The 12,367-nt window shown below is 45.3% G+C and overlaps 1 protein-coding gene across 31 annotated transcripts in view; it reads right to left on the bottom strand.

Moving 5' to 3' along the window:
- Nucleotides 1-585: 585 nt before the first annotated feature.
- LOC139061270 (uncharacterized) overlaps nt 586-12,367 on the bottom strand; it is a 66,980-nt gene continuing 55,198 nt past the window's right edge. For 25 of the 31 annotated variants that reach the window (XR_011515295.1, XR_011515305.1, XR_011515298.1 and 22 more), the window contains 2 exons: nt 12,221-12,364; nt 586-836 (listed from right to left, as the gene is read on the bottom strand). Coding sequence is in view for 2 of the 31 variants with exons in the window: in XM_070540990.1 (XP_070397091.1) it covers nt 12,239-12,364 (126 nt within the window). In the remaining 29 variants the exon portion in view is untranslated. Of the gene's footprint in view, nt 837-5,785; nt 5,879-12,220; nt 12,365-12,367 lie in introns of all 31 variants that reach the window. The other 6 variants (XR_011515317.1, XR_011515319.1, XR_011515310.1 and 3 more) reach the window with 3 other exon arrangements.

Raw genomic sequence — 12,367 nt, 5'->3', positions numbered from 1 at the left:
CGCATTAGGAAGTAACGTAATCGTCGGTAATTTTTTTTTCGAAAACTGATCCAAAGTTGTTCTATTCGATTCACCCCCGGAACTATTCGATTCGATGCGCATTCGATTTAGGTCAGAAAGTTACCAGCCGCGCCACCTTCCCACGGCCTGTTGCGCAAGAGCGGAGAGGGAAAAAAAGAATTTGCTACTTTGTAGGAGCGATTGACTGTCGATGTGAATCAGTGACGACATTCACTTCGTTCGAGGAATAAGGAAGTCAACTTATCAACGTGTACTGCTTCAACACAAGCGGTGACGTCGAACGCATGTACATACCGTGAAAATGCAAAATGCATAAATATCACATGTGGCACTAAAACATACCAGCTATATTAAAGAAGCTGTGCCACCTACTTATCTTTCATTCTAAAGATTCCAACCAACCCACCAAGAACGACTTCTCGGCAAGCTCCCACGCTCGAGGCCCGGGAGCGCACGTCGAAGATAATGTGCCCAATGCCAAGTTATGCTGGCAAAGTGGGCTAACCGCGTTGCGGCCACATGGCCTCCACGCTCGCTCCTCTGCCAGGGTCTCAATAACTAAAATGTTTCTTAACAAAGTTTACTTCTCTCTCTCTCTATTCTAAAGAACAGCGCAATACTTTATTTTCAAGAAATTTTATCCCAGGATGACGAGCAAGGCGTCACATGGCATTCGACGCGGCAGTCCAGAGTAGTCCACCAAGAGCAAGTGGCCTGTCGACTCCATTCAGCGTCATTCGAGCGCAAGTCCTCAGGCCCATCTTCAGTCTCGACTGTGTCCTGTTGTCCTATCACCTCCTCGTCCCCTATATATGCTGCACAGCAAACACGTAAACGTCAAATCATACACAAAGAGAAGAGTACTTATCTTTCTCTAAAACGCTTAAACAAGGCTTCTCCTAGTTTGCTATATACTTCAGTCAGACACATTAGTTCGGCGAACAGGGACTCGTCAATAAAACGTCTAAACAAGGCTTCTCCTAGTTGGCTATACCTCAAAGTCGCACATAATAGTTCGGCGAACAGGGGCTCACCAATAAAACGTTTAAACAAGGCATCTAGTTTGCTATACCTCAAAGTCAGACATACTAGTTCGGCAAACAGGGACTCGTCAATTTGAGTCGTGTATATTTAAAATTTTAAACGCGCGCGTCCCAAAGAATATTCGCGAATGTTTTGCAGTTGTAGAAGCTCTACTGCACGCTTCCCTAACGTTAGTAAAAGGATGACACTAAGTACGAAGCTTGTAAACATTTATCACCAGCAATCTATTTTAATGTCCGTTGCCCCCTGGACGGAGGTCTCTCCAAGCAATCTCCAACTACCGCTGTCTTGCGCGAGCTGACTCCATGTTATAAGCCAGCAAATTTCATAATTTCATCACACCATCTAATTCTCCGGCATCCTAGACTGTACTTACCTACCCTTGGGTCTGAAAAGATCGCCAGGGGAAATAAATGTGTATCTTCTACAAGTGTGTTAGTCGAGATTGTGGGGATGCGTGACTCTCACGCGTCCCCAGATATCTTGTTTTCCGGCATAGCTATTAGCCCCGAGAACGAACGCGAGCGGCGCTGCGAGCGCCGCTCGCGTGACGTCAGGGCACGGACTCGCGCCTGTCGTCTGCTACAGTTCGGGCGTTGTCCGGGCGCTTTCTGCGGTGTTTTCGTTTGTTCGACCTCGTTCTCTCTGCTTGCATACTTATGGTGGTCGTCTCAAATATATTTTTACGACGTCTTCCTTTGCGAACATTTATTCAAAGAGCTAATTTCTTAGACAACAATGCAGCTCTCGAAGGCAACGCTACAGTGCCAGCCGAAGCGACGCAGACCAGCCCATTGCGGGTTTTTCATACGCGGATAGACAATCGCAAAAGCATAGCCTATAGGAATCCAGTTATGATACCATACCTGCCGCGGTGCAAGAAGTATGTCACAAAGCTGGCTATATATGACTTCTACAGCAGTTACGTTGATTTTATTCCGCTAAAACAGGTTTGCTCACGACGAGTAGTTCATGGTATAATATCGAATTTTTGCATTTCCTCACAGAAACGCTCGGCAGTAGCACGGTGACTTAACTAATACTAGAGCTTAGATTCTACACGCCTCACTTGCTTCTTTAACTGCTTGTCAACATTAGGCGGTTCTTCACGTGTTTATTTATTTTAAGCGGCGGAAATTTGAAGTAAAGTTAATGAAGGCTTACAGCTATTTACAGAGTACAAATAGGAATGTACCAATATATATTCCCTTTTCCGTGCTACACGTTCAACTCACCTCTTTAGAGCGCGTTTGTTAATGATTAATAATGCATGTTATGTTCCTATTTTTTGTCTATGCTACCAAGTGTATATCATTTATTTATTTCAATGCCGCAGTGTGTTTTGCATTGTTATCGTGGAAATATTTCACTGTGCTTTCATATATTGTATAACTGCAATGTTTTATGGCCACTATATAAATGTAATTTATATGGCGCTTGATGTGTTACCCCATGCAGCCATATTGTACCTAAGAGGATGAGGTTACCTCAAGCCGCGTCTGTGCGGCTTTTTTCCCTCATCCACCTCCATTTACCACTCCTCTGTACATGTGTGTGTGTAAATGGAAATTAATAAATCAAATCAAATCAAACTCACTTGAGAAATTTACTGGTGCTTGCTGCTTGAGGAATATACATGAAGAATCTGTTTGGCGAACTGACACAGGCTGCTCGGCCCAATTTTTTTAGTGAAGTATGCCTGCTGGACCGCATAGCTGCAGCCAGAAAGCAGTCGAAGCGTCAATGACTAGTAGTATGGGACATATTGAAGATATCGAAATTCCCCCTGTGGAGGGTCAGAAATCAAATGAAAGTATATGCAAGGCTTGTGGTGCTTTCTTTATGAATGTTTGCGATTGGATTGGAGCAAACTTAAATTAGCCTGCAAGGTTCTCTTTTATGTACCTACGAAGCGAATAGTTATCCGTTTGTATAATTAGATAACGCTGGATCGAGACATGGTGAGACAAAAGGTGCTTGAATTTTCCTTTTGTAGGCAATCTAAGCTGCGTAGTAGTAGCTCGAGAATACTTTAGCCATTCCAGTTGGCGCTGTAAAAAAATGCTTTATGGTTTTCATTCGAAGTGAAGTGAACTGATGGGTTTCGCGAACATAGCGTGCCTCGCCATACGGACAGTCGATTGCTACCGTTACGTGATCAGGGGTGTGCCATATTGTCGATAAAGGCTACTGAGGGCCACTATGATACATTTCATCACTTTCAATTGGGTGGTTCTCGATCTAAACAACGAAACTTTTCTCTCAGGTGATTGCTACTATGGTGTTTGTGAATTAACTATGTAAATACTCTACATGACGCGCCGTCATGTTAGCAGCCATGAGCAATTCGTTTTTTGGAGGCCTGTTTCAGACGGGGATGAAAGTAGCAGCAAACATTTTCATAAGAAATGCGCGCCTACCTATTTTTTTACGCATTAATGAATGGCCATATTTGAATAGAACAACACACCAGAGTAATAGGAATCATGATGACAGCTTCGCTGGGCAGTGTCTTTCTAACATCGGATAACATGTTGACGCCAATTACCAAATTTTTCTTCCACGTAAAATGCAATACCTCTCTCATAGCTAAATACTAAAGGAATGTTAAGTGTTTAGCGAAGCATCATACACAACTTCGCGCGTTGAATTTGCAGAGGAGGAGGAGGAGGAATGAATGTTTATTGTGAGAAACAGCGAGAAAGTGTCCTTTCTTCGCCCTAGGTGGGCGGCTCTCTTAGTCCAGAAAGCCGTTGGCTAATGCTGCAGCCCGGGCCCGGTCCACCAGACTTCGCTGATCTTCCAGGCTCTGTGCCTTTAACATTGCCTCCCACGTGAATTTGCAGATATTCTTTTTTTAGTCAAAATTTACCGATAGACACGGCGCATATATGCATTGCAAAAACTAGTAGACCCCTTTAACGCTACTTAGCTTGCGATATCCAAGCCGCAATGTTTCTCGACTCACACGCTTTTGAAGAAGAAACTGTGGTTAAGGTATGGCAGCTGAAAGAAGCCGACTTATTCTTCAATACGTACGGCTCGAGCCACCTGTACCCCAAGCATACATGAAGGGAACGAGCGCGCGCGGCAGCCGAGCGAGCCGGAGCGAGCGGCGTCCTGGCCGTGACGTCACTCGCGAGAGGGCGCCATTCCTCTTTCTCGGGGCTAATTGCGGTGCGGCTTCGCCGCGTGGCCTGCGTGATGCCCGCGGCGGTCGATGTGGTTGGGGTGCAGCGCGAGAGATGGCGCGAGTGTTGCGCTGCTAACGCCGCCTCACGGCAGGGTTACTTGGGGGCGCAGAGGAGAACAGGCTGCCTCTTGGGGTTGCGGACCGGCGAGCGCGGCGGACATCCCGCGCGGGCGCCGATCCATGCTTCTACGAGCCCATCTCGCGTGGCCGCCTTCGAACGCGCCACCGTTCGCGTGACCGTACGAGCGAAAGATCAGGCGTTGGGATCCAGCATGGGGTGAACATATTCGCTCGATATCTGGTCGCGGTGAGTCGGACTTCTAGATTTGTCGCGCGCCCATCGGCATGTTTTGTGGATAGCAACTCAGCTAGCAGGCATTGATCTATGAAAGGTGCAATAAATAAATAGGACGGTCTTATGTTTAGCCGTCGCCAAAGTCTTAATTTATTTGCACTGCAGTATGCTATTACAATGAGTATGCCCACGCAGGCACAAAAACAACAATGCGCGAGTAGAAACGGGAGAAAAAAAATTTATGCGGATATCCAGGCACTGTGGGAATCGATGTAAACTAATCTTTCTCTGCTATTTGCTTTATTTAATGGTAATTAGCGGTGGTGACGGCGAATGTCGAATTTCTTCAGCGTTTAGTGGAACAAGAGAGCGGTCAGTTGATGTTAGACGTTAGCTTGCTTGCACCACTGCTACTTTTATGTGCAGTACGCGAAACACAAATATATTTGTTTGCTTTGCTGCAGTGCAGTGTTGCACGCCGTTGTTCATAACCTCCGAGAAGGTTGATATTGTCATCACCTTACACGGCACATCGCATCGTGACCGAACCGTTAAGCTGCTAAAACATTCGCATTATCAGACACGCCGTTGTGGCAGATTCCAGAAAATTTTAACCTTCTAGGGTTCTTTCAAGCGCAGTAAACCTAAGCACAAGGGCGTTTTTTTTTTGTATTCTGCCCCCGTCAAAATGCGGCTGCCGCATTTCGACGGTTGTTGATTTGACAATGTGTTGATTTGATGTGCGGCCGCTTCCGCAGTGTCGCCTACACTGTTAAATAATTTACACCCTCAAAAATAAACAAGCACGCAAATCGGTGTATAATTCAAACCCTTACACCCTTTTTAGGTGAAAGGGTGTAAGTTATAGACTAATTTACACATTCTTTTCTGCTTTTTAAGTGTGTACACATGTTTACAGTGCGGATGACCTAGACGCTACGCAAGGAGCTGTCTGAGTATTCACGAATCCTAACCTCACTGCGAGTGTATCGGCGCGGCAACTGCGCACGCGCGAACTCTGTCCCGCTCTGTATACCGTCGCTGCTACGTTGCCATGCCGTCTGAGGCGCTCAGTTTTTTCGCCGTTCTCTCTTTTTTTTTTATTTCCCCACGTTTGCATTGTTCGCCGAATCAGCGTAGTGAGAAAACAAACGTGTTTGCACAATTTACGCGCTGCTATAGCGTTTTAGTGTAATTGTTCATGCATTCAGTGGCTCGGTTCAGCCGCTTACCCATTCTTTGACGTAGATAGCGAATTCAAGGACCACAAATTTTGAGTCCATAGAGGATGTACGTCGATAATGCGCATCAGCCCAGACAGGTTCCTGCAGAAGCAGAAACGCGGCGACCAGGAAATTACTCCTTTGCGTGCGCCTAAATTCCGCATCCACCAGTCGGACGTTGCTTCTCGGACCACAGGATTTGACACAGACAGCGCAATTTGAATGTTCCACGAGCGTTAAAAGGGCGTAACACGGTTCGAAGCTTTACACGTATACAAGCTTGTCGCCCTTCCGTTCGAGCCGGCAATAAATGTCTGACCTGACGCGACCGCGAACGGGTAGAATGCAATGCAAATCTCAAGCACATTTCTCGTCGAGTTTCACCATGCAACTAACGCATGCTGATACCGTTCGTTAGAGAAACCACGCAGATGGCACGGTATTTCGAACAGAAGACGCGCATTTTTGAACGAATACGAAGAGGTGTCTGCATCAACGTTTGCCTTATAGGCCGGAGCGAGCGCACTGTTATGTTCTAGAAACGCCAGAGGCCACTGGGGCGAGGGCAGCGTTTATGGATGAACGTTATATACACTCCTCTCGTTGAAGTCTGCACGAGTAAAAGACGCGAGTCCCGTAAGCGTGCTCCTTTTATGCGACATGAAAGCTGCTTCCGGGAGAGATCGCCAACGCTCCGCGGCATGAACTGCGTGATGCGGATAAACACCTCATCTTGGCGTGACATAAGTCAGTCGAACTTGGGCTTTTGTAGTCGCGCAGTTGCACAGAACTATCGTCAACTGCCGCATATAATCGGCTGCGCACCGAAAGCGTTACGTCATAGTTATCCGCGGGCGTCCGTTTTGAGTGCAGTTTCAGCGTGCCAAGCTCCGCGTAATCTTCACGTACATCGGTTTAAATATGTCCTCGACGAATGTAGCGCTTTGCCATCGCACATGCATGCATATTTAAGTAGTTATTTCCTGTTCAAAACCCGACATCGAGTTAAAGGGATGAATGTCTCCTCAATCCCAAATGTTTCCCTGTTCAGACAATCAGCAACCCTATCCAAGCTCTAGAGATCCGCTTTTTATTGTCGAAATTTCAAGGCTGGTACATGAGCCAGATATCCCTGGTGACCTCACGTATTGTGAAACACTGTAAAATTTAACCGCGCAACACGAACCCGGTTCAAATATTTTAAACGTCACGTAAGGATACCCTTCTCGTTCCAGTTGCACGCCCAGTAGTAAATTTCTATTATTTAGAAAATATGTGTTTCGATTTCTCGCGCTAGCTAATGTCAGCCACTTCGAATAATGCACCTCAAGGAAAATAATTTTGCTATCTAGCATAGACGATTTTCAAAAAACTTCAGCGAAAAACCAGCAAAAATAGTCACCCCGCACGCAAGAAAATTCCCAGTAACGCAGTGGCTAAACAAACTTTAATAATTTAATTTGTTTTTACTATCTTGTACACTAAGTTTGGCGTCAGGCAGGGAGATACGATCTCTACAATGCTATTCACAGCGCGTTTACAGGAGGTATTTAGAGACCTGGATTGGGAAGAATTGGGGATAAGAGTTAATGGAGAATACCTTAGTAACTTGCGATTCGCTGACGATATTGCCTTGCTTAGTAACTCAGGGGCTCAATTTCAATGCATGCTCACTGACCTGGATAGGCAAAGCAGAAGGGTGGGTCTAAAAATTATTCTGCAGAAAACTAAAGTAATGTTTAACAGTCTCGGAAGAGAACAGCAGTTTACGATAGGTAGCGAGGCACTGGAAGTGGTAAGGGAATACATCTACTTAGGACAGCTAGTGACCGCGGATCCGGATCATGAGAATGAAATAATCAGAAGAATAAGAATGCGCTGGGGTGCGTTTGGCAGGCATTCTTAGATCATGAACAGCAGGTTGCCATTATCCCTCAAGAGAAAAGTGTATAACCGCTGTGTCTTACCAGTACGTACGGGGCAGAAACCTGGAGGCTTACGAAAAGGGTTCTACTTAAATTGAGGACGACGCAACGAGCTATGGAAAGAAGAATGATGGGTGTAACGTTAAGGGATAAGGAAAGAGCAGATTGGGTGACGGAAGAAACGCGAGTTAATGACATCTTAGTTAAAACCAAGAAAAAGAAATGGGCATGGGCAGGACATGTAATGAGGAGGGAAGATAACCAATGGTCATTAAGGGTTACGACTGGATTGCAGGAAGGGGGGCGAGCGTAGCAGGGGTCGGCAGAAAGTTAGGTGGGCGGATGAGATTAAGAAGTTTGCAGGGACAACATGGCCACCATTAGTACATGACCGGGGTAGTTGGAGAAATATGGGAGAGGCCTTTGCCCTGCAGTGGGCGTAACCAGGCTGATGATGATGATGACACTAAGTTTATATTCAAAAGTAAAAAAAAGCTAGACTTTGAACTCATGAAACTCTAATTACGGGCAATTACTTTTCAATATGGCCGCGTGCACCGATTAAACACGCGACACCGCGAAGCGCGGATCGCCGTCAAACGCCTGTTCAGCGTAAATGTGCTGGGCACGAGGTCGCGGGATCGAATCCCGGCCTCAGCGGCCGCATTTCATCGGGGCCGAAAGGCGAAAACGCCCGTGTACTTAGATTTAGGTACACGTTAAAGAACTCCAGGTGGTCCAAATTTCCGGAGTCCCCCACTACGGCGTGTCACATAATCAGATCGTAGGTTTGGCACGTAAAACCCCATAATTTAACCTTTAAGCGTAACTGTCTGGTCTAAAATGAAACCGCCGCCGCACTTTCTCCCTTCCCACAATGTAAACTGATTTACACCCTTTAAATGGTGATTTTGAAGCTGTCACATTTTAATGCACCCATGTTTCCTTTCTTTCTTTTTTGATCTTGAGAAAGTCACACTTCATTCGAGATGTTTATCAGCGAATTGCAACGGTGAATTCAGGCAATATAGAAACCGATGCCGCAGGAGCGCAGAAAAAAGCGGCCCTGCCACTGAAACGTCCGGTGAGTTCAAGTGCGAGGAAGTTGAAAATCGCACGTCTCGGCTGCAGTTGTGGCAGCTGCTGGTATACGTCACGCTTTGCCTGGCAAGCGTGTGTGGATGGACGTCGGGTCAGTACGTTTTCGGCGGCGTGCTATCACTCAAAACTTTTTTTTTTCACTTATGGGGTTTTACGTGCCAAAACAACCTTCCGATTATGAGGCACGCCGTAGCGGGGGACACCGGAAATTTCGACCACCTGGGGTTCTTTAACGTGCACCTCAATCTAAGTACACGGGTGTTTTCGCATTTCGCCCCCGTCGAAATGCGGCCGCCGTGGCCGGGATTCGATCCCGCGACCTCGTGCTCAGCAGCCCTACACCATAGCCATTGAGCAACCACGGCGGGTATTCAAAACTTCGTCCCACAATTCTTCACGTGGCGTTGCCGTCTGACATGCAGAGGGACGCGCTCAGTCTCACCTCGATTCAGCTTTGAAATTTGAAAATGAAAATTTCGAATTAGCTGCGCGCGCTTTTCAAGTTTCTTTTTTCTATAGATGGGTGTACGTGAAATGTCACTGCCTCTAATGTTGCCATTAAGACAACGTTTGCCCCGAAGGCTCAAAGAAAGAGTTGGTAAATTTCTGTTAATTAGTCAAACATTTTAAACTAAATTATGGGTTTTTACGCGCCACAACCACGACCTGATTATGAGGCACGCCGTAGTGGGGGACTCCGGAAACTTGGACCACCTGGGGTTCTTTAACGTGCACTCTCTGTTGATGACTTCACGTTATGAGCGGCAAAATATGTTCACCTCGCGTAGGAACTCATATGCAAAAAAAAAAAAGCGACGTTCGCTGCGCTCACTGTTCTTTTTGTAAAAAAAAGTCTGTATAGTATAAAAAACCACCTTGTAGAGGTCAATGATAATGCAGTTGCAACTCTAGATGACAAGCCACAGCAAAAAGGAACAAAATGTCCCGGAAACGCCGCACTAAATAAAATAGTCAGCTCGAAAGCGACACGCGTGCATAAAGCAATTTGCTTGACAGCCGAGGTAAATGTCCTATGGCTGAATGCTAGCGAGAGCTTCGTGGCAGTGGTCGACATCAGTGTTGTTTACTAATTCAGCAGGCAAGTGATCTCATTCGCAGCACGTTTTCGGTACGAGTCAAGTGGAATACGTAACTGCGCTATGACGTCGTATATCGACCTATATCGACCCTTTTGAGATAGGCTGGCGCCACCACGCGGATTTTCACAGCGGCGACGCGTTTCCTGTGCACATGCCCTTTCTGCAGCCTTTCAGCGATCATGAGAATCGCGAACTGCGGTCGACATGCAAGAAATAACTCCACGTTCACCGTGATACAGTGCGAAAATCATGCAAAACAGGTCGAAGTAACCTTGCATCATTTTTCGAAGAGAAGCGAAGTTGTAGTCGACAATTCTCCATGTTGGAAGACTGCAAAAGTCAAAACGCTTAATGACAAATTACCGGCCGATATCTGTTCTACCTGCTCTATCAAAGGTGTTCAAGAGTGCCCTGAATATTAGACGACAAAACTTTTTCAGTGAATGTGTTGTAATCAGCGGCATGCAATATGGTTTCCAAAAAATAAATCTTGCGAAGCAGCTATTCTTAACACGAAACATAAAATAACACATATTGAAGACAGAATGCACGCGTTATAGGTTTATTTGTAGACCCCAGGAAAGCCTTTGATTCAATACGCCACAATTTATATATCAGCAGATCGGAACGGTATGGTGTACGAGGCATCGTACTGGAACTTTTACGACATTACTTAACAAATCGTTATCGATAAGTGAGCATAAATGATGATGTTTCATCGTACGCGGAAATAATAATGGTGTTCCACAAGGATCGATACTTGGACCTCTTTTGTTTATAATTTATCTTAATGACCTGTGTGACATCCCCGAGTCTCCTTAATTAGGTATGTTTTCAAACGATACTAACATATTCTTTAAAGCTGCTACTATTACAGAGCTCAAACTGAAAGTTAACAAATCATCAACTTCCAGTTTCAGGTAACAATTACCTGATGCAACTTTCTTGCTGGTTACAACAGAAAAAGTTAAATATGAATCCTTGTAAAACAAAATATGTGATCTTTGCTCCTACTAATAAACCACGTAACTGCAATATAGCTATTCCTTTTGAAGATAGGACGATAGAAGAGGTAAAATGACAGAAATTTCTCGGAGTGTGGTTCCAGGAAGATTTGGCCTGAAACATGCACGTCGACCAAACTACTATGAAACGAAGTAGAACTGTCGGTTGCTTGTATAGACTGAGCACCCTGGTTCCTCCGCGGTTGCAATATTCCTTGTACTACGCACTTTATTCTAGATCAACCTACTGCATATTAATTTGGTGCACTATTTCGCAAAAAAAAATTATACTAAATTGATAGTACTGCAAAAAGGAGTCTTACGTGCATTCGAGGGATATCGTGGCCTTGCACAAAATTTTGGAACCAAGCCATCTTTTATTAAAAAAATTCATATGTTAAAGGCAAACCAGGTCTGTTACTGCAAGTTGATGCCCAATACATTACAGAACAAATCAACAGTATATCCTGAATGTACCCACCAATCTGCATTACAATTTACGGCAACATAATATGAAAACACCTACAATAAAGAATTACGTAAAACAACTAGTCAGTTACCAAGCGTGCCTACACTGCTAAATCGTCTTCCGCAATGAAATTTTAGTAGGTTCGAATAAATCATACAAAACCATTCTCATTGCGAAAAATGTTGAGTTTGTCTGATTAGAACCGTAGTATAAATTGTCAGTCTTTTGTTTCATTTGTTTTCGGGTTATAGTTATTGTTTGAAACAAAATACCTGAAAATGTACTTTGAGTGTATTTCTTGAAGTCATGATTTTTTTCTTTTACTTTTTTACGGAAATACTATCTTGTATTCCGACACACCAGTTGATTTCCGTATATCTATATGATTTATATGCTGCGTACGGCCTGTGTGCCTAATTGTTGTATAGGAGCAGAAGCCTTTGTCAGGCCGCGGGGCCTTTAGCTTCTGTTTCCTTTCTGTTGTAAACAGGAGCAATAAATCCAAATCCAAAATGGATTAGACATACACGGCAGCATTGGCGGCCGCCAATTGGGTAGCACGCAGGGCAAAGGCATGCCGCCTTTATGACGAGGTGTTGCTTCAGATATGCGACTGTGCTCCTCGCAGGGGTCACAATGAGTTGCGGCTTGCAGCAGCAGCAGCAGCCATATTTACTAGGCATGTGAAACTACCCTCCCAACATCAAGGTGCCGGTGAGCGGGCTGCTTGCGAAAGAGCGCTCACTATTTTGACGCAGCAGAAGAAAAATCTAATAAGCTCTTCCCAACTCAAACATATTTTTCGTTGGAACGCCCTAAACACTATGCAGAGAATGCACGCATACTTGAGGCCGGCGTTGACGTCACTTGTTGGCCACCTCTCCACAATTCACGGTGGGCGCATGGTGCGCGACTGCCTCGACAGGCGGACCACCGGAAGCAGCAGAAGTGGCCGGGCTGTTGCCGGTGCCGGGGTCCTTGCGGGACAACTG

This window comes from Dermacentor albipictus, chromosome 6 (genome assembly GCF_038994185.2).
Source record: "Dermacentor albipictus isolate Rhodes 1998 colony chromosome 6, USDA_Dalb.pri_finalv2, whole genome shotgun sequence".
Taxonomy (NCBI): domain Eukaryota; kingdom Metazoa; phylum Arthropoda; class Arachnida; order Ixodida; family Ixodidae; genus Dermacentor; species Dermacentor albipictus.
This window is presented reverse-complemented; position numbering and strand designations above follow the sequence as displayed.